Below are 20788 nucleotides of genomic sequence, written 5' to 3' on the forward strand. Positions count from 1 at the left end.
CAATTTTAATGTTTTACAGTTTCGCCAACAGCTGGCGGTTTCGATTGCAACTCAAGTTTATAAAAATATTTTTTTTTATTAAAATATTTAAAACAATTCGCGCCATTAAAAATGCCGTCCAAATCAATAATATCATTAAAAAACCAATTGAAGATTAATTTGGCAATGCAGCACCTGTGGCCGTTAGTAAGCTTGACACCTTTCACAAACATTGACACTTGACGGTAGACATTTGACCTGTTCAAAATTTTAAAACTTGTTCAGTTGGTTAACAGAATACTCAAGACAAGCAGTTAACAGTTTTCGGCAGATAAGTGGTGAATATTCGGGTTTGTATTCTATTTTGTTAGCAGCATTCTTAAAGTCACATCTTTGCCCTCATTTTCAGTAAAAGTTAGAAATGGAAACTCAATACGACAGCATAATTGACTCTGCAGATGATTCCAGAGCAAATTTGGAATGTATGGAAGACCTTGGGCCTGATTGGTAAGTCGGTTAATATTTGGAAGTGTTATAACAAAAAACTTTACAATTTTTTTGCTTTAATACTTGGGAACAATGTGTTGAATTATTTGTATTCTTGAGGCATGTCTGAAATTGTTAACCACTGTTTTTTTGTCTGAATTGTTTGCTCAAACCTATTCAAGATGAGGCAAAGTTTTTACGTTTTTTCTTACAATACATTTCTTACTACAGCATTTTCTTGGCTTACTTTGAAAATTATTATAGTTTTAGATTATAACTTAAGGCAGGGGCTACAAGATTGTATTATAGTATATGACCAACCAAATTTTATAATTAACCAACAATTAAACAATGCTTAGAAGGTTTAGAATACTTGTACAGACCCCTGGACATTTTTAATAGTTACGGGAAGGTTTAAGACACTTAAGGCCTTTGCCACTTTTTAAAAGGTTCTCAGTAGAATTTATAGCATCTGGCACATTCAAAATGATCCTAGAGGCCCTTGGCAATTTAAAACAATTCTAGGAATGTTGAAAACATTTGTAGAGGCTTTTTAAAAAGTTTTCAATAGCATTTAGAGGTCTATAGAACTTTCAAAATTATAGTTATAGAGGCTCCTGGCAATTTAAAACAGTTATGGGAAGGTTTAAGACACATAGAAGGCTCTGGCAGTTTTTAGAAGGTTCCCAATAGCATTTAAACGTCCATGGAATTTTCAACACTGTCCTAGACGCCTCTGATAACTTGAAACAGTTCTGGTAAAGTTTAAGACAGTTGGAGAAGGTTATGGAACTGTTCAGAAAATTCTCAGTAGCATTTAGAGATCTCTGACAGTTTCAAAATAGTTTTAGAGGCCTCTGGCAATTTAAAATAGTTATGGAAAGGTTTAGAGGGCTCTGACACTTTCCAGTAGATTTGAAAGGTCTTTGACACATTCAAAATGGTCTTAGAGACCTATGACAATCTAAAACAACTCTGGGAAAGTTTAATACACTTGTAGAAGCCTCTGGCACTTTTTAGAAGCATCTCAGTAGCTAACACACTGTGCTGTAATTTAGGTAAATGCTCTACCACAGATTGATTGCATCTGGTGACATTCTTTAATTTTCAAATTGTTAAATATTTGTTTACTTAGCTGTTTAGAAGAACAGGTAGGTATATAATTCATTTTAATTACAGATAAATTAATCCTCAAACTTTTTGTGAAAAAGGTGTTAAAAGGTAGAGCTTATATTATTGTATGGCTGTTAAGGGTCAGTAATTTAAAAGGTTAACTAAATAAATATGTAAATTGAGTTTTATTACCTGAATAGTGTTGAGCTGAATGACATGAGTCCAAAGATTCAAACATGGCAGTACTCAAATTAATCAGGGTGGATGGTTTTAATTACAATCAAGATCGAGGTATACTGCACCTTATCTAAAGCCCCAATTTGAACTGTCTTTTAAACCTCATGATTTGGCCAGTGTCATTAGGCAAGGTACATAAATAACTATTTTAAATTCTCATAATTTTTTCAGTATGGCCGATATGCCATGGGCACCCGTATTTTTAGAAGAGATCGAAGCACATGTACGTAAAGGTTATTACAATTGGTGTACGATTGTAAAACCAGTGGCGGGTACTGAAGAAGACCGCGTCAAATCCTGGAAAAAGTCATTCTTAAACCAAATCGGTAAGTATTTGCTTATGATTTTAGCCACCGTTAACTTTTCCGATTTAAGATGAAACTCTTGGTATAATGGTCTTCGACATGTGCAGGTTTAGCAACGAAACCTGTCAGAAAATTAATAACTTGTTGGAAAAATTGTCCATAGTTTGCAAGGAAGTTGGTAAACCGTTTCCCCAAAATATCGGAGAAAACGGCCGATGTTTTCTAGACCAACAATTTGATCTACAAAAAAGGATTGAGGAGTAAGTTGCTAAGTGCTTTAATAATAAATTAAACTGCAACATTTAATTAACGACAGGTGCGAAGTAATCATCAATGCCCGTAAGACTGAACTGGAAAAGTTACAGCAAAAACAAAACAAATACTGCAAAGAGTTAGGTGATATATCAATGTTTCAATTGAGTTATCCTCCGTTGCCCGCCTCAGAACAGCTGGAAGCGTTCCATAAACATTTGGAAACATTGGAAGCGCTTAAATTTGAACGGGAAGAGCAGTTTTACATTTTGAAAGAAGAGATTCTTAAATATGTAAACGAAATAAACTATAAACCCAGTACGAATTTCGAAAAAATGGTACTTAATTTGTACTTTAACTGTTCAAGCTTTAGTGTAAGATAATTATTTTCAGGTCGTCCAGTCGGATCAGTTTCAAGTTACCACAGCAAACATGGAAAAACTCGAACTGTTTGCCAAGGAAATAAAGCAAACCAGGGAGTCAACAATTGAGGAAATAAACCAGTTGAGGACACAGGTTGAGGAGTTGTGGAACTTATTGGACATTGATTTGAAAGAGCAAGATGAGTTAAGGACTTCTTACTCAAATAATTCTATGTCAACTTTAGAAGCCTTACGCGAAGAAGTTAATCGATGCCGAGAAATTAAGAAAACTAATATCAAGGTAAGAGGGTCTTCAGTGTTCACAGTAGTTAAGTAATATTCACATAACATGCAGTGCATTTGTGTGAAGTAGACAAATGACATCATTCACAATAAACTCAAAATTAAAATTAGAAAATAGGAATCAGGTTAGAATTTCAGAAACACAAGACATAAACGTCATACTAATAATCGTCTAGACTTCGACTATTGGTTTCAAAAAAGATAATTAGGTACACACTAAACAGACATTCATAAATAAATACAAGAAAGCATTCTTTCGAATTTTGAAAAGTTAATTAACAACAAAAATATGCATGTGTCAAACGTCTGAAATGGCTCTCCTTATTGGTTGCTTGTATTAAGGTGGCAAAACTTAAGAGTAAAAGCTAAAAGCTAGATAGGTTTTGCACTACTATTAAGTTATTAATTCCACAGTATACAAGTATGAACAGTACCGTAGTTTATAATGTATCTAACCTTTAGCAGTACACATACCTTACCGTTGCAATAGCCATAAAGTTTATGTGAATGATGCTTTAATAATAATAATAACAGTCTTCGAATTGTGATTAGGATAGAGTACAATGTACATTATCAACTAATACAAAGGAAATAGCGTCATGGTAAACTATGAACTATGTAGTACTTAAAGATACTTATATACATTTTCAGCAATTTTTCCCTAAATACAGATTTCAGAGAATAAGCAATATTTATTTAACAAAATAATCCTCTATAATGTAGGGTTCTAATTCAATTAGTAAATTTTTTACTTCTTTTTTGAAACTTTTGCCCGTCAATGTTTTCAGCCTGTCTGGTAGGTTGTTAAATAGGCGAATACACATATATTTTGCATTCTTCTCAGTGAGTGTTAATCTATGTTTTGGACAGTTTACATCTTTTTGTCTTGTGTTGTATGTATGATTGACTTTGATGTTAAACAGGTTTTGGTTCTTTTTAAGAAAGATGAGACACTCATATAAATTGCATAAACGGTCATTATTTTATTTTTTTTAAGGATGGATCTACATGAATCTTTGTATTTCATTTTGAACATTAATCTAATTGCCCTTTTTTGAATTACAAATACATTCTGTATTGAAGTATTTCTACCCCAAAACATAATTGCATACTTCATAATCGATTCAAAGTTGGCAAAGTACAATATTTTAAGGGCCGCCAAGTGCAGATACCCGGAGACAATTCGAATTCCATAGCAAATTGAGTTTAACCTGCCTAGCAGAACATTTATGTGATCAGACCAATCTAGAAATTCATCAATCTGCACTCCCAAAAATTTTGTGTTCTTGGCTAGTAATTGGCTCCTGTCAGTGAGAAGGTGTATTTCATTAGGTTTCTCAAATGTACCTTGTTTTGTTGAAAAAATAATCACACTTGTTTTTTCCATATTTAAAGCTAATTTATTTTTTTTAAACCACTCAGAGGTCCTAATAAACAGATCTTTTCCAGACTGAATTAAAGTGCTGATTTCCTCTTGACCTACAAGTAAATTTGTGTCATCTGCAAAGTTGACGATTTTTTCATTTTCTTTTGCTATAGAATTCAGATCGTTCATGTAAATTACAAAGAGTAGTGTAGTTTACATGAGTTTAGTACATTGATATAACAAAATTTACCTACTAAAGCAGCTATTTTACATTTTATGTATATTATGACATTTTGTGAGCTCAAAGTATTGTAAAATTATATAATTTCTGAAACTTCTCTTTAATCTTCCATTGTATTGATCAAAACCTTCAGTTTTAGAATGATGATCTGATATTTAATTATTCATAGGGGACATCCTTGAATATTCATCATTTCTTTGTTTCAGACTTTTGTGACCAAACTTCGTACAAAATTATCGGAACTTTGGAAACAGTGCTATTGTACTGAACAGGCCAAACAGTCGTTCAAATACTTTGAAGACGATTGCTACACTGAAGATCTGCTCGACTTGCACGAACTAGAAATTGAAAAGTGGGAGAGCTTTTACCGCCACAATCAAGATCTGTTAACCGCAATAAAAAGACATGAAGAATTGTGGCGGAAAGTCCAGTCATTGGACAACAGCGCTGCTAGTAGCAATCGCTACCAAAATCGGGGCGGTAAATTACTACAAGAAGAAAAAGAGCGCAATAAGCTGCAAAAGTTGATCCCAAAGACCGAGGAACAAATCACGGAATTGGCTCAGTTATATTTGGAACAAAGAGATAGTGGACCTTTCAGATTTTGTTCGAACTTGTTGCCGGGTGTTTACTCCGGGCGAACTGTAAAACAATATTTGGAAGAATTGCACGAAGACCGCGAAATTGTAAGTAAAATTACCACGCAGTTTTATGTTTAATGATTTGTGTTTTCAGATTAGGTTTATTATACATAGAATATAAGTTTAATTTTTTCTATACAAGGTGTCCGAAAGGTCTGGAGTATTGCAAATATCTCGAAAAGTTCTGATTTTATTTTTGTGCATGACGTGTGGGTGAAACGAGTCAGTCACAAAGCAGATCCATTTTCTTCTTTCAAACCTAACCGTCTGTATATTACTTACGTCAGATTTTAAGTACTCATAAAGACCAACCACTTTTACAACCTTTTTTCAGAGTCAAAAACACCATTTTAGTACGAAAATTTGATTAACTTTAGGACAGAGAAAAAATTGATAACAATTTAACATTTTATTTAACCTATAACACTATTGTTTTAGGTGGGTAACCTTTCAAAAACAAGTTTTAATTAAATAGGTACATGGGAACTTACTTAATGGAATTTTTTTCATATCATTTCCTCAAATGAAGTTATAAAATCGTATATTCTTGAATTGGTCTTTATGAGTAGGTACTCTTAAAATCTGAAGTAATATACATAGTGTTAGGTTTGAATTAAGAAAGTTGGTATACTTTGTGACTGATCCTGTATATTTGCAAACCTCGTTTTACCTTCACGTTACGCGCTCTTTTATTCTACAGGGTGGTCCAGTTTTAAATGTCAATAATTCATAGCCAATTAAAAAATAAGTTGACATTCATTATGTCATTTTCCTGAAAAGTGCTTCCTAAAGAAAATACAGTTCTTCAAATTTCTGTTTAAAAAATCGTTTTTTTTTTGTCATAACTGACCGTTGGAGCAATATTGATCAAATTTGGAACAAGCACTTTATTACACGTTATTACGGTCAAAGACCCAAAACTAACCCAACCCAACTTAAAAATTGTCTTGGAAACGGAAAATTCAGTTAAGAAGTTTAAAAAATATTATTGTAGCCAGTTTTCATAGTTTCCAGACAAACTGAAAGACTTTAGTTTTGAAAATTGACTTAGAAAAGATAAAAATTTCAGAAGCTTAAAAATTGTGTTTGTAACCAGTTTTCATGCAAATCGAGAGACTTTAATACTGAAAATTGACTTGTAGACATAAAAACTACTTTTTCAAGAATTTGTTACAACAAATTCATACATTTAAACCTTAAAAATTGACTTGAACCCCAAAATGTGACTGAACTAATGAAAAGTGACATCAGAAGCTTAAAATTTGCATTTGAAGTAAGTTATATACATAATTTTAAGACAAATTTCAATATTTTAGTCTTGAAAATAGTCTTAGATGCAGGACATTGACATTAGATTCGTGAAAATTGTCTTGAAAACGAATTTTTCGTGCTTTTTACTTTGCTTTTCATTTTCTTCGAATTCTGGACTATTTTTAGTGCTTCAAAACTGCTTTCAGCTTGGAAAATCGAGTTTCAAGACTATCTTCACCAAGTTATTGACATAGCAAACTTAAAAAACAATTTTTACATTCTTCATAGACTTAAAATAGCATTCCAAGCTTTGTCACTATTAAATCGACTTCTAGACACCTCAGTGCTAAAAATTCGGGTATTTCTTAATAAACTAGACTGTTTTTAGTGTTTTAAGGCTGTTTTCAGTGCCTCAAATCGAGTTTCAAGACTATCTTTACAAAGTTTTTGACTTATCAGGCCTAAAAGCCACTGTGTCCACTGACCATAGTCTTGAAAATGTTATTTCAAGCTTCTTCACTATTAAATTCACTTCTACACTCATAGGTGCAATAAATTGTAGCACCTCTAAGAAATTCAGACTGTTTTTAATGCTTTTTTAGACTGAAAAATTGAGTTTAAGACTATTTCCAAAAGTCAAGTTTCTTCAGTAATAAAAGTAAAAAAATTTGGTACCAAATGCTACAATAATAGTCTTGAGAACTAATTTTTAGAAATAAAATAGTCCGAAAATTTAATTTACTTCTAGACTTGTTGTCCAGTCCAGAAAATTTAGTTGTACACCAATTAAAGTCTTGAAAATATACTTTTGAACTCTCTTTAGTCCTAGTAAGGTCCGTTCTAGCATTAAAAGTCAACTTTTATACTATTTTTAGTAGGAAAAAATGAGTTTCATGCACAATACAATCTTTGTCTTGATTTCCGGACTTTTTTTAGTTCTTGAATGCCAGTTTCAGACACTCAACCAGGATGGCAGTCTGAGAAAGCGAATCATAAGACCATTCCTAGTAGTAAAAAAGTTTTTAGACTATTCAGTACAAATTTGGACTTTCACAAGTCTTGGATGTTCAGTTTTAAACTATAAAACGATTTTTTAAATTGAAATTTGGAGGACTGTATCTTCCTTAGGAAACGTTTTTCAGAAAAATGACATAATGCAAGTCAACTTATTTTTTGATTAGCTGTCAAATGGTGAATTATTGACACTTAAAACTGGACCACCCTGCATAAGAATATGCCAACTTTGGGAAAAATAAAACCAGTAGTTTTTGAAATATTTCCAATAATCCAGACTTTTTGGTATTTAAACTGTATTGACTGAAATTTTACAGAAACGTAAAGAAAAACTGAGTGCGCGTAAACAGCAACGCGGCAACGACGACAAAACTCCAATGCCGAAAACTCCCGTGGGATTGTTCGCGTCAACTAGCAAAGTAACGCCGTCGTGCTCGGGTACTGTCAAGCGAAAAATTTTGGGTACGCCACTGACGGAAAATTCTAAAAGGCATCGAGGTGAAACGCCAAAACGGGTGACACCAGGTAAGTTCAGACAGGATCATAATTTATTTTGCTATGCAATGACTTAATTTGACAGTTGCTCAATTTATGGTTTTGTCAAATTACGACATCGTCACGTCAAAAACACTTCGCTCGCTCAATTGAGCTTGAAATATTTGAAGGAAATTAGTTTCATCAGATAGAGTATGTAAATGATCTGTATGTCACGTTGTTTTAAGAGGGCGAGAACCCAATCTACTGGTAAATTGTGAACTTAAGAGAAAATCACTAATTTTTAGCCTATGCATGATGTTTTAAATCTTATGTAGTGCTTATTTTTCTGTTATTCTGTTATTTCAAGTTTTAATACGCAAACTTCAATTTTTCCAATGTTTCAAATCAAAATAAATTATTCCTTTTTTCTCTTTCGGGCAAGGTTATGAAAGATAGTTCTGGATTATAGGTCTAACAAAACGAGTAACACCACGAGTGATCCCGAAAATCACAATTACCAAGGCGACAATGCTCGTGGGCCCTAAACGGCGTTCGCTCAAATCGATTGAGAAAAGTAAACGCCGGCATTCAGGGCGTATGGTATCTGCCGGAAATAAATCTAAGAAACAATTAGATGCCGAGGATAATGACCGCGAGACCACCTATTCCCTGTTTGAGGTGAGTGATTTTCTTTTTGATAACATTTCGTTATGTTGCGTCCTTACTTGACTGACTACATCAATGCTAACTTTACCGTAGTTTGTTTAACTGAAAGTTTGTCTAGTTTGTAAAAAATGGTATGGTGGCATTAAATGTGTTAATTGTTTCCAGAAAAGTCCGGTGGCAATTAGCTCTTTTTGTTCGCCAATCGTCGAGGGTTAGTAAGCATTTTCCTTACCTTTGTATGTGTGTAATTATTTTTGTGGGTTTTACTTTGTCTAACTCTTGCTGGCATGTCTAAAAATATATTAATTCTGTGGTACATTTTTTAATCGAATTTATTAATGCTTCAATTAGTGTAAAAGGCTTGTTATCACCTAACCATTGAACAACTTAAATTCTCCCCTTTTAAACATCGTGAACTACAGAATTGCGACATCGGGATTTATTTCTCCTATGAAGCAATGAAATGAAAAACTACATGTCAAAATCTAAACTATTGCAACTAACAGGCTTTTTTGAGCAGTTTGTCACACTCTGTCATTTAATGTAGTGTAGTGACGTAATTTGACATTTGGTCACAAGCAAGTTTACTCATAAAGTTGTTTATTGTTCGTGCAAATGAGTTGATTGGTGTGTTTTTGAATTGTACTGAATATTTAAAGCTCTTTGCACTTGAAGAACTAACACAGTTTCTGCTGAAGCAACAACAAAGAACTAACAAGTCAAACTGAATAATGACCATCCACAGTATCAGAAATACAGTGTGTCCCAAATTGGTTTTACATGAATTGGGATCTCGAAAACGGTAAGAGCTACAGTGTCGGTTAAATAGGGAAAGTTTTAGAGAATTTTATGTAAAACTTATTTCCGGTTTCCAAATTAAATTATCTTTCTCCGTTTTCCGGAAAATTGGGAAAACGTCAGATTTTAAACACTCTTTGATAAAGCCAAAGAAAGTTTTGAAACTAGACATTACTAAGGCACTTTTTTACGTAGAACTCGATAAAGTAATTAGAAAAAATCTATCGTCGTTGGTTTCTGAGATATGGATGATAACTTTGTAAATTCTTATGGCCGCCTTCAAGATGACGTCCTCCATATCTTGGAAACCAATGATGATTGGCTTTGTTAAAGAGTGTTTTAAATGCAGCCTCTAACGTTTTCCCAATTTTCCGGAAAACGGAGAAAGATAATTTAATTTGGAGACCGGAAATAAGTTTCAAACAAAATTCTCTAAAACTTTCCCCATTTAACCGACTCATGTAGAACCAATTTGGGACACACTGTATAACATCTTTAGATTGTGCTACATCATTTTAAAAAAGGAAAAAATATTAGTTGTGTTATTCATAGTACGATCAAATGTCAAAAATCTTATTGTAAGTTGCATTTTGCAGAACGAGCTATCGAATAAGGAGGAATGCCCTAACAGCACGTTCGTGCGCACGCTGAAAACCACTCCAAGAAAAACTCCGCTACCGAAAACCCCCGTCCGGACTCCCAGACAGTTAAGAACGCCCAACGGGACTCCCAGAGCGGGTGATACGACCAAATTGGCCGTTTGCCGAAGTACTACCAAACTGCTGTTTTAACTGTATTTTTGTCGTTAGTTTTACCTGTTTCTTTGTAATTTTAGTTTATTGACCTTAATGTTTAATATAATTTTACTAGCAACCAGAAAGGTATTTTATACGCCCTGGTTTTAAGTATTAACTTTTATTATTATTATTTTATTGGTTGAAAGTATTTTAAGGGTTTTTGCGCTGGCTGATACTGCCCAATAACTCTTTTAAGTGGTATCCTTGTTTATATTTATGCAAATTCCTTGTGCCCGATGATTAATAAACGTTGTGCAATAAAGAGTTTTATTTTGTAATTTATGCTTGATCAAGATTACGTTTTTAACTGGTGGTATTATTAAACCATTAATATTCTATAAAGTACAGAAGCCGACAACTCAAATGCATTTTGTATAACACTGTTATTTTTTGAAATGTCGCAAACTTTTTATCTTTAAAGATTAAAAAAAACGATGTTTCATTTCTTAAAAAAAAATATATATATATATATATAAATAATCTTTATTTTCAACAGAAAAAAGGCTATCGACCACTTGGTCTTTCTGCCTATGTTTACAGTGGGATTTTTTTTATAGTTTTATCATACATGTTAACTTATTCTAATTATTTACAATTTATTTACAAAAAAAAAAGTAGTCTTAGTTAAAGTGCTCTAGTAGGGTGGCAGTGGGAAAGAGGTAACGGGATTGTCTGGTTGGTCTTGTTATGCACAGTGGGTTTATTATTGTCCAGTTGTTTGGATTATTCTTCCATTTGTTCTGTAGTTGTATAAGTCTGTCTGTTATTAAATATATTTAAAAAAATTTATTCAATTACATACAGTATAATCTAAACCTCAACCACAATGAGTGTCATAAACCAAAAAAGCGGTATTACGTACCGAATAACAAATAGTATCATCCTAAGAAAATACTTTAATTAGTTCAAAGATTTGTGTTGCGTTGTGTCAGTCTTGTAAAATAATTGCAATAATATCATAACTATGGTAATAAAAATAAATTGTATGATGTACTTAAAAATATTAGGGCCTTATGAGCACTGACTTTTGCAATTTTATGAACAACTAAATTAAAGAAAAAGCATCAAACTACTAAATTTTCAAAAAAGCTAGTGGGTTTTTTGCACCAATGAGCTTTACATTTGAAGGGTGCACGGGAAAAACAAGCTAAGTCAAATTTTGAAGTTTTTGAGTACAGCAGTTTTATCTCTAAAATCATTGTTAACTGGTCACCTATAGGCATTAGAAACATAAATATTTTTTTATATATAAAGCAGCATGCTTTTTTATTTAATATAATAATTCCAAGGTTGTTGTTGAAGAAGATACAAAAATAGGTCTTGACTTAGCCTGTTTTTCACCAGATTTATATTATAAATATTAAATTCGTCAAACTTAAGTAGCAAACAAGGTAATTCATAAATTAAAATGTATATCAAAAAATAATTAGTTAAAACCTTGTTTTTTTTTGTTGATAAAAAATTATTAAACTAATTAGTTACTAAAAAGAATGAAAGGTAAGTAGGTCATTCCCGTGTACGCCTTTCCTAAAATATGTTCTATTAGACGACATAGCTCGTTTTTCTTCTGACTAAGTTTGGACCCTGTATAGCATCGCTGTTGTCTATCGGGTGAAGCTGTTTTCTTAATTTGGCCAAAAATTGACTTAGTTTGTTTTTCCCGTGCACCCTTCATTTAATAATAACACTTACAACATTAAATATGTCACTTCATCAGTCAGTAAACAACAAATACATTTTATCACAGTTGGGTGTGTGCAAAATCCAAATATTTACAAACTATAATTATTAATATTCCAAAAAATCTAATTTTTTAGCGGGAGGCAGCGTTTTTTGAGTCGGCGGTTTATTGGTTTCCAATCTAAAAAAAATTTTGCAATCAATTAACTTTTCAGGTTTGGTAAAGTTTTACTGAAAGCTGGAGGAAAAGGACTTCTTAGCACGGAGAATTCTACGGGTTAGGGACAAACAGGAGTTTTCTCTAAAATTTCAAGTATTTTCAGAATTACGCAGCGTTATTAGAATGGAATGAAGAAAATACTTACTTCGATCTTTTGGACTCATTAGATTCATCTATTGAGTCCACAGAGCTAGTAGCCGACGTAAATTTCTGTAATAAAATGGAAATATTAATTATTGTAATGTTAAAAACAGAAAACTTAACAATTTAGTTATATTTTTACAATTTACTTACCAGTTCTGATGAGGTGTCATTAGAAGTTTCCTTGTTACAGCATTCACTTGAACATTTACACGAATTAGTGCAAGGGTTGCCCAACTTTTTACATTTACAACGTTGAGTATTGCATTTTTTGCAAGCACATCCACCTTCGAAAGATCGCTTGGTCCCATTTGGTTCTACAAAACACATTATAATTATTATTATTTCACTTATCACCGGATTTAATTACCTCTGAGGTTTTGGGCGGCCATCAGAACTTTAGAGCTGTTTTTGAACATTGCCATTTGCTTCACCAGCGGCGTATTTCTCCAGTCCGGATCAGTTTCGATGTTGTCCGGGGTATCGAAAGTCACATCAAGCTTAAAACAGAAAGTAATGCGCTTAAGTTTAGCTTGACTAATGTATGCTAATGTGAATTGTTATAAAAATAAAATTGACCGTAAACTTACATCTGCGGCAGGTTTTTGATGAACATAAGTGTTGACAGCAAATGTTGTTCTGTCGCGATTCCTCAATTTTTTCCCGATTGGTGTTTGGGCTTTCTGGGACACCTAAACCGATTTTTATAAAATTAACATTTTGTGTCTGTATAATCAATTTTATAAAACTTTATATAGTGCAAAAGAAATTCAACAAACTTTGTAATAGAAACCAATTCACAGTCAAAACAAGACTGTTTCTTGTACTTACGTCATAAATGTCTTTCAGCTTCTTTTCAAGGTCTGCAATTTTCGCGTTTTGTTCTTCAATAACTTTTTCTTGATGCTCTATCTTCTCGTTTTGAATTTTGCATCTGTCGAGCAGTTTATCGTCCGCATTTTCCACTGTGGAATGTAAACCAAAGTAAAGCAAATTCAATTGTGAATTAATACAATAACTTACATCCTGTTTCATTACTGCTAATTTGTTTTAGCAGAATTCCGACCTTTTCCTGATACGTGTTTTGTTCTCGTTCCAACTGATCTGCGTGCTTAGTTTGTATTGTCTCTATTTCCGTATTTTGTTTTTCCACTTTATCCAGCAGCTAGATAGACAATTACTGGTTATCTTTTATCAACAACTTGCCTAAAATGGCTGTGGAGGATTAACTTAACTTATTCTGAAGAGACAATAGGTCCATTGAAATGATGATAAAACGCTTAACAACAAATAAACTAGGAAAATTCAATTACACGGGAAATCGAAGCAAATTAGGATGAGATCACTAAATAGCAACAAGAACTAGAGCCTTACGACGACAACACAGCTATTGTAAGTAAAATGTGATGCTTAACCACATAAATATAAATTAACACAATCTTTTACTGAAATAGTGTTACATTAAACCGTTACTTACCTCTTTGTTACTTTCCTGGACTTCAGTTAACGCTTTTTGCGCCTGCACATAATTGCGATGATACTGAGCGGCTTGTTCAAATAGACCACGAAGGGCAAACTTGGCTTCTACCATTGTTTGAACAGTGTCAAACCTTGTTTTTGACTTATTTTCTAAATGTAATATAAAATTCTTGTAGAGTGGTCATAATTGAAGTTTATTGAGTCAAATTTACTAACCTTCATCTGAATCCAACACTTTCTGCTGTAGATCCTGAATCTGTACGGATCGTAGTTCTATGTCTTCCTCTAAACTTTTAATTTCAGGACACTCAGCCGTTTCAGGATTTGCCTTCAGCTCGTCCAGTTGGTGTTGCAAAGTGGCTCGATCTTCGAGCAGATCAGTCAAAGTCGACTCGGCCTCCATTAAATTGACGAACACTTCCATCTCCTCTTTTAGCCAAGCGGCGACTTTTTCGGCTTTGCCAACGAAACGGGTTTCCTGCGCCTGTTTTCGTTTCATCATATTGGCCTGAAGACGTTTGTTGAGTGCGGCGGCTTCTTCAAACTTTCGTTTCAGCACGTTCTTCTGTTTTTCGTATGTCAGCTGGAAAAATTGATTTTAGAACAAGGCAACCAAGTTGTCTAACAACAAAGAAAACAACCAAGAATTCCAGTGTAACACCTTTTGTAGACAGTTTTACTGCATGTTACAATAATTAACGATTAGTTACTTTAATTTATTTTTTTCACACTTTTGAAGTTAAACGGCTACAAAACATTACCTTCATTTTAGCAATTTCAGTCTCTTTTTTCCGATCCTGTTGTTTCACCTTGGCCAATTCCCGATCGTGCACTTGTTTCCACGCCCTGTACTTTTCGCTTTCCTCCCGCATCTGTTTTACTAATCTAACTTTAATCGATTTCATGTTGCTAATCTCCGAATACAACTGTTTCATCTTTAACTCGTCCTTCTCTCGGAGTTTCAACAATTTCGACTGATCCAACGCTTTTTTCTTCCAATCCTTCAACTGGTCTTCCAATTCTTGCACGCGTTTTCTCCGTTGCTCGGCCAATTTGGTTGAGTTTTCTTGCGATTTCATCGTACGCAGTTGTTGCATGAGTTCATCTTTTTCTTTTTCCAATGCTTCGATGGTTTTTTTTCGTTTCAAGGGCGATTTGCGAGTCAATCATTCGCTGAGTATTGGCAGCTAATTGAGCGGCTAATTGTTCTTTAACAGCCAGCTGTTTGGTGACCTGATGATATTCAGAATTCAGCTTCATTTGCCTATCTGTGTGGCATGCAGCCCTGTTTTCCGCCTCGCTCGATGAACCCGTGGAATTTCTGGCCGTACTAATCAAAGCGCCGAAGGTTTCTTCGTGGTTTTGCATTTGACTGGCCACTTTGACTTGTTCTTCTCTCAGACCGTTGAAACACGTTTGGATCTCTTGTAGTTTATCTAAGTTTGCTTTGACACTTTGCAGGTCGTTATTTTCCACGCTCAGGCTGATTTGGTGGAAAGTGTTATCGCACTGGGATCTTAGTTCGGTTAGTTTATTACTTAGTGCAGTATTGGCATTCTCGAGTATCTGTAACTTTTCTTGTAAACTTGTTTTTTCCAGTAGGGTGGCTGATAGTTGAACTTTCAGTTCGCGGATTTTGAAGTTCAGCACGTCGTTTTCTTTTTGGAACTTTTCAATTTCACACGCTGATACGATAGGGCCACCTAAATAAAAAAAAAAAAGTTGTAACTTAAATATACATTTCAGAACATCAAAACGATATAATTTGTTGTAACAGAAACAGTCCTATCCACAACGGATTTATTTGGTTTTTAGAAAACCTTGAAAACACAAATTGCCCTAGATGTTTGGAACTCAGTAGCAATTCATCTTCAGGGGCTACTAAGAATGGCACATTATCAGACTGCCATTCTATACAAGGAGACAAAAATTGGGGTTACGATTTCATAATCATTTTTTGGGGGAAAACATTACAAAATAATTCATGAAGGTTTAATCTTTTAAGGTAGAAACATTTAATGTACAACATATTTTCAGTTTCAGAAAATGTCTAATTCTAAAAGTTTAATTCAAAAAAGTGGTATATTTCCAAAATTTCAAATGCAATGACACTTTTTTCGTAACTTGAAATAAAGTAAAGATAGATAGTATTTAGTTCTTTTTATTTTGACATTAAACAATGCTTTGTAAAAAGCGCTACCTGTCTAAGAATGGAAACAATTGTTTAAAGTGCTCTTTTCAATGATGCCAAACTCAATGCTCTACAACAAAGTGTTTCAAAGTTATCATAGTTTCTTTTAAGCAAATTTTGAGTTACCCCCATAGTGTATTTCAAAAATTACAGAAAAAAACTAAATCTAAGTTGTTATTAGTACACGTAGCTTTCTCTTGTAGGTATTTCCCATATTTGTAATATTGGAGAAATACCACTTTTTTAAAATTAAACTTGTTAGTACTTTCTCTTGTGGACATTTTCTGAAACTGAAAATATATTCTAACGATTCTTTGAACTCCTTTTGTCTTAAAAATATCTATTCTTTTTAAGATTGATTTATTTGTTTTCTCTTTTTGCGCAAATTAAAATTTATAAGGGATGCCAGGGATATTCAGGTAGAGGTAGAGATGTCAATTTTTTGATAAGAATTTTATAGAATTTTCAGACATATATATCGAATTTTCTTGCGAAGCTAAAGCTGCGGACTTATGGAAGAATAGCTTGTAGAAAGCTCCAAACAGTTAATACACCTTGCATAAAGGGCTGACCGGAAGTACGATAATTTTCGCCCCGTCGTTTGATGTTCGAGAACTAAAGCTAAAGAGGGTGTAATCTGCATTGGGCAGTTCCAGTCAGGTACCAATTGGAAGCATTTGTTGCTGCTTAAGCAAACTAGCTGGGAACACTGCAAAGCTGTCTAACAGATTTCATCTTTGAAAAGCTAGAGACTGAGCTGATTGCTGCTGTTAATAACGATACTGATACCCCGATTATGTTGTGAGCGAATTCCAGAAAACCTGAAGTAGGAGTGCAACACACAGTAATTAGGCTAATGGTGTCAGAGACAGTAAGTAATTAGGCTAATATAGACAGTATCTATTCATTTAGTAGTAGTGGTAGTCATGTAGTGTCATGTATGTAAACATTGAGCGCCAAACAATTCCCATGTTAGTGTCTGAATAGAAGAGTTACTGTAGTAAGGTAGTTAAGTCAGTTTTGTTTTAGGTTTAGTTATTTTTCCATTTATAAAATAACTTGGCATCTCTGGGATCTATTTTTTTTGTAGTTTTTATTTGAAAGAATGAATATTAATCAAGATAATCACTCTTGAGAGAGTTTCGATGACATAATATTGCTATTAGACAAATCAAGTCATCCAAAGGTTCAAGAAAGGAAATCCTTGGAACCACCCAGTTCCGAAAGTGATTGTCTTAACACTTTTTATAACAATTTATTTTTCTAAAGCTCTACGATTAGCCCTTTAGTCAAAAAAGCCGAGAGCCTTATTCAAACACCCTGTACAACTGCACTATGTAAAAATGGACCACACTTTTTAATAGTTTTCTTGACTATATAACCCTATAAACATACCTTGTCCAACAATTTGCAGTTGCAACTGTTTGATTTGTTTCTTTAAAGTGTTGATTTCAGCTACTTTGGGATCCTGATTGACAATTGGTTTGTTCTTGATTTTTCTCGCCCTGTCCGCATATCGAAGGGTCGATACAGTCTCCTCCAAGTTGTAATCTGCAGGACTTATACAGGCAATCATTAAGGTCACACTATTACCGCCTAAAGAATCTGTAACAGTTTAAATCTGTATAAGAGATTGATTTTAGTATGGTCGAAGGAGAAAACCTTTTAAAAGCCTGGTCAAATTACTATCTCTATAACAGATAAATCCATTCTGGGTTTTTTCGTCACCCAAAGCGCTGATGACGTTCCCGAGTGTAAACAGGCCTTTATTGATATCAACGCCCTCCTTGAAAGTTGTTCCTTGAGCCCCGGTTTTTTTCGGACGCTCTGAGCCGGCAAGATCTACTAAATGCAGTTTTGCCATTTTGTTTTCATTTGAGTTATTTCGATGTTGCATAGCTAGATTTACTGTGAATATTGAATGGCTTCGAGAACTCTGTTTATTCATATTAGTAGAGGCTGTTGCCCTGCCCAAGGAACCTTTTCGAAGAATGCTTAACACATGTTCAGCACTTTCAACTGCTACTTCTGTTAAATTGGGAATTACAATCCCTAGAAAAAAAGGTAATAATCTGGAAATCAGTAATGCCCCATGTAGTTGCTAAATTGAAAAACTTTGTGATCAACATGTTAGTTTTTTTTATAATCTTTAAAATTGTAATGTTATTAAGTGGAAAACCATTTTTAATTTACTGACTAACCAAATTTAACCCTTAAAAGTTTCACCCCAGTGTAGCAGTCACATTGGTATTTTCCCATTTGTTTCCTCACTATCAGTGAGGCCATAAACAATTTCTTCTAGCCCAAAGTGAGCTGGAATAAATTGATGATAATCTCAGTGACATAGAAGACCTTCAAGAGTGTCTAAGTGACTTTGATGAGACTGATAACGATCTTATGTTGTTACATATGGCTTTGTTGTTTTTTTTCATAATTTATAAAACTATAATTGATATTTCAGTTAGGAGTGTTCAGAAATTGTTTTATTTGTTTTTGAACTCTTGTAAACTTCTCAGAAGAACGTTTGTTTTGTTTTAGTTCACTGAGATTAAATTAAAATCAATCAGTTTAATGATTATGACTGAATAGTGGCAGGAAACATAAAAAGTTCTAATTTTCAAAATATCTTTGAAAATTTACAGTTTCTTGCAACTAGTATACCAGTTATAAGGGTTAAGAAAAACTTCGATACTTGAACAAGTATTTTCTTCTGTCAAAGTAAAAAAATCTGTATTGAGATGATTCACAAAGTTTTCCAGGTTTTCAATGCAATTAACTACCTTTTGACGTGTCTTCGCGGATTTCCAATGTGCATTGATCCCTCGGTTTATTTGCTAACAAATCATACAAAACTTCCCTGTACAATTCGGTAAACGACACCGTAATTGTAAAATCTACAGAGAAGTTGTCATTCACTTGTTTAAAAATTTCATTGATTGCCCTAGGTATCACCCCCATATAGTTACTGTCACCACCATCATATGAGGTACCCATTGTATGGGTTTTGCCTGACCCAGTTTGCCCATAGGCAAAAATAGTAACATTTAGTCCTAAAAAACAATCACAAAATGAACAGTTGTATTGGATGGATGGCAAACTGATGATGAACTGTTGCTGATAAAACTTCATATTGAGAATCATGTCGCGGTGTTTTTCATCTTCAATTCAACTAATTTTAATCTGATTATACCTTCAAATAAGTTTTTTAGCAGGGGAGCCACACATCTGTTGTACAACTCATCCTGTGGTGTGTCAGCGCCCAAGACATAATTAAATGTAAAGCCTTTATTATCTAAGGTCTTGAGCACTACTTGATCATTTTGTGAGATTACTTCCACAATTCCCTTGCAACCTCTTTCAACCTCATGGGATATTAGAGGCCTAACTCGGACCGCCACTTTTACTGCACAAGGATCAGTCATATTGTCTTCTAAATGTTAAATTCCAGTATTTTCAACCCAACAATCTGAAACACAGATCATATTAATATTGTTATTCTGATAGTTAGTAAATGTGAGGAAATTTTCAACTTTTCAATCAACAAACTTTTTTTCTTAAAAATCATGCAAAAGTAATCTATAATAAAAATAATAAAAACTAATCAACAGTCTTCTTAGTGCACTGCCACTGCTCTCCTTTTAAATTCTGCAAATGTCTAAAAACAATATTGTCAGTCATTGAAATCCATAAGTTATCCCAATCTACCATTATTACCAAAATTTAAAACAAAAAATAACTAAAATACAGACTTCTTTAATGTTTGATATTGTAGCTACCTCTTCATCTTCCCTTTCTGATATGTAATTATCTATGTGAGTGAAAAATACTTTCTCCTACTACTTAAGTAATATTCCCTACAAACCAAAATCATAAACAGCTTAGATCCAGTGTAGGTCAAGAATTGGTGTTTTTTAATGTGAATTGGATCTAGGTTTAGAACTGAGTACTAAACTTGCTGAGTTTCACCAGTTTTTTGGCTTCCTCAGGGCATTAAACACAAATGGTATCATATTAGAGACTCTCTTGTCATTTTCTTTGCAGAACAATCACATATCCCTCAAAGTGGTACAGGACTAATTAATAATTTTCTATTTTTACTTATTAGTGAATAGTGATATTTAAAATGTTTATTTCTATTTTGGACAAGCTATTTATTTCTATTCTGTATGTTTATTAACTGTTTCACAAATGTTTCTCCCTTATGGCATATTATATAAATTTCATTTAATAACTTAGGTGACAAACATGTCAGCTTTCAAAGAGAGTTCAGAAGCACTGCATAGAACTAAATGCCATATTATTTATTATTTTAGTGTCTTGTTTGATCTAAATTTTGTTTTTAGCATCGTTCACAAAAAATAATAAACGCATAGTTTTAAATGTATATGGTCATAACGGAGCGCGAAGCAGCGCTCCGCGCATAGGACGAAACCAAAGCCTGGCACCATCAAACCGAGCTTAGTATTTTTTAGACCTTGGACCAAGGGGCATGCTCATTTAGTTTGTTTAAAAGGTAATCGAAAGCAGACATCTTCAATCTCATATATTCAAAAAAACGGTCCAAATCTTTTCTTAAGTCCTGATATAGATGATAAAATTCTCCATAACATAAAGAAACGTTTTTTGTTGAGATGTTGAGATGGATGTACTGTTCTTTATTGTGATGGATTATACAGGTACCACATTTTAGCACTTGGGTTTCATAAAATGTCTTCCTCATCTGACAAAGAGGATAATCCATGTTTATCTCAGCCTCCTTACTGTTTAACAGGCGCAATGGCGCAAATAA

At 33.6% G+C, this 20788-nt stretch overlaps 2 protein-coding genes and 1 long non-coding RNA gene across 5 annotated transcripts; 2 read left to right on the forward strand and 1 right to left on the reverse strand.

The window, feature by feature from the left end:
• Positions 1-172: 172 nt before the first annotated feature.
• Positions 173-10550, forward strand: LOC145724150 (protein regulator of cytokinesis 1-like). 3 transcript variants are annotated; one of them, XM_081972269.1, is made up of 11 exons: positions 173-329; positions 389-486; positions 1987-2141; positions 2191-2380; positions 2437-2710; positions 2766-3035; positions 4851-5330; positions 7868-8075; positions 8497-8705; positions 8859-8904; positions 10088-10312. In XM_081972269.1, the coding sequence occupies exons 2-11, from the start codon at positions 401-403 to the stop codon at positions 10102-10104; spliced, it is 1935 nt and encodes a 644-aa protein (XP_081828395.1). In that variant the 5' UTR covers positions 173-329; positions 389-400; the 3' UTR covers positions 10105-10312. The 3 variants fall into 3 exon arrangements, with proteins under 3 accessions (XP_081828395.1, XP_081828394.1, XP_081828396.1); XM_081972268.1 differs by lacking the exon at positions 8859-8904 and having other exon boundaries at positions 10088-10550; XM_081972270.1 differs by lacking the exons at positions 8497-8705; positions 8859-8904.
• Positions 10551-11087: 537 nt separating this feature from the next.
• Klp3A (kinesin-like protein 3A) lies at positions 11088-19603 on the reverse strand. The gene is given in 15 exon segments (XM_081972257.1): positions 11088-12149; positions 12334-12398; positions 12483-12646; positions 12700-12829; positions 12920-13021; positions 13161-13294; positions 13353-13494; positions 13807-13958; positions 14025-14391; positions 14570-14939; positions 14941-15511; positions 17395-17604; positions 17662-18051; positions 18780-19049; positions 19190-19603. Coding segments are annotated over 15 exon segments (3372 nt in total). The 5' UTR covers positions 19422-19603; the 3' UTR covers positions 11088-12076.
• Positions 13505-14078, forward strand: LOC145724201 (uncharacterized). Its single transcript, XR_014176951.1, has 2 exons — positions 13505-13860; positions 13891-14078. It is a non-coding gene; the product is annotated as an uncharacterized LOC145724201 (long non-coding RNA).
• Positions 19604-20788: the final 1185 nt, after the last annotated feature.

Source organism: Ips typographus, linkage group LG2 (assembly GCF_016097725.1).
Source record: "Ips typographus isolate SLU linkage group LG2, UJ_Ityp_2.0, whole genome shotgun sequence".
Classification (NCBI taxonomy): domain Eukaryota; kingdom Metazoa; phylum Arthropoda; class Insecta; order Coleoptera; family Curculionidae; genus Ips; species Ips typographus.

What these genes read in the sequence shown, in the direction of transcription:
- LOC145724150 (XM_081972268.1), top strand. Translation starts at nt 401, where the DNA reads ATGGAAACTCAATACGACAGCATAATTGACTCTGCAGATGATTCCAGA. An exon ending in GTACGAATTTCGAAAAAATG is followed by an intron (nt 2,711 to 2,765) that starts GTACTTAATTTG and finishes AATTATTTTCAG; the next exon opens with GTCGTCCAGTCGGATCAGTT. An exon ending in TTAAGAAAACTAATATCAAG is followed by an intron (nt 3,036 to 4,850) that starts GTAAGAGGGTCT and finishes TCTTTGTTTCAG; the next exon opens with ACTTTTGTGACCAAACTTCG.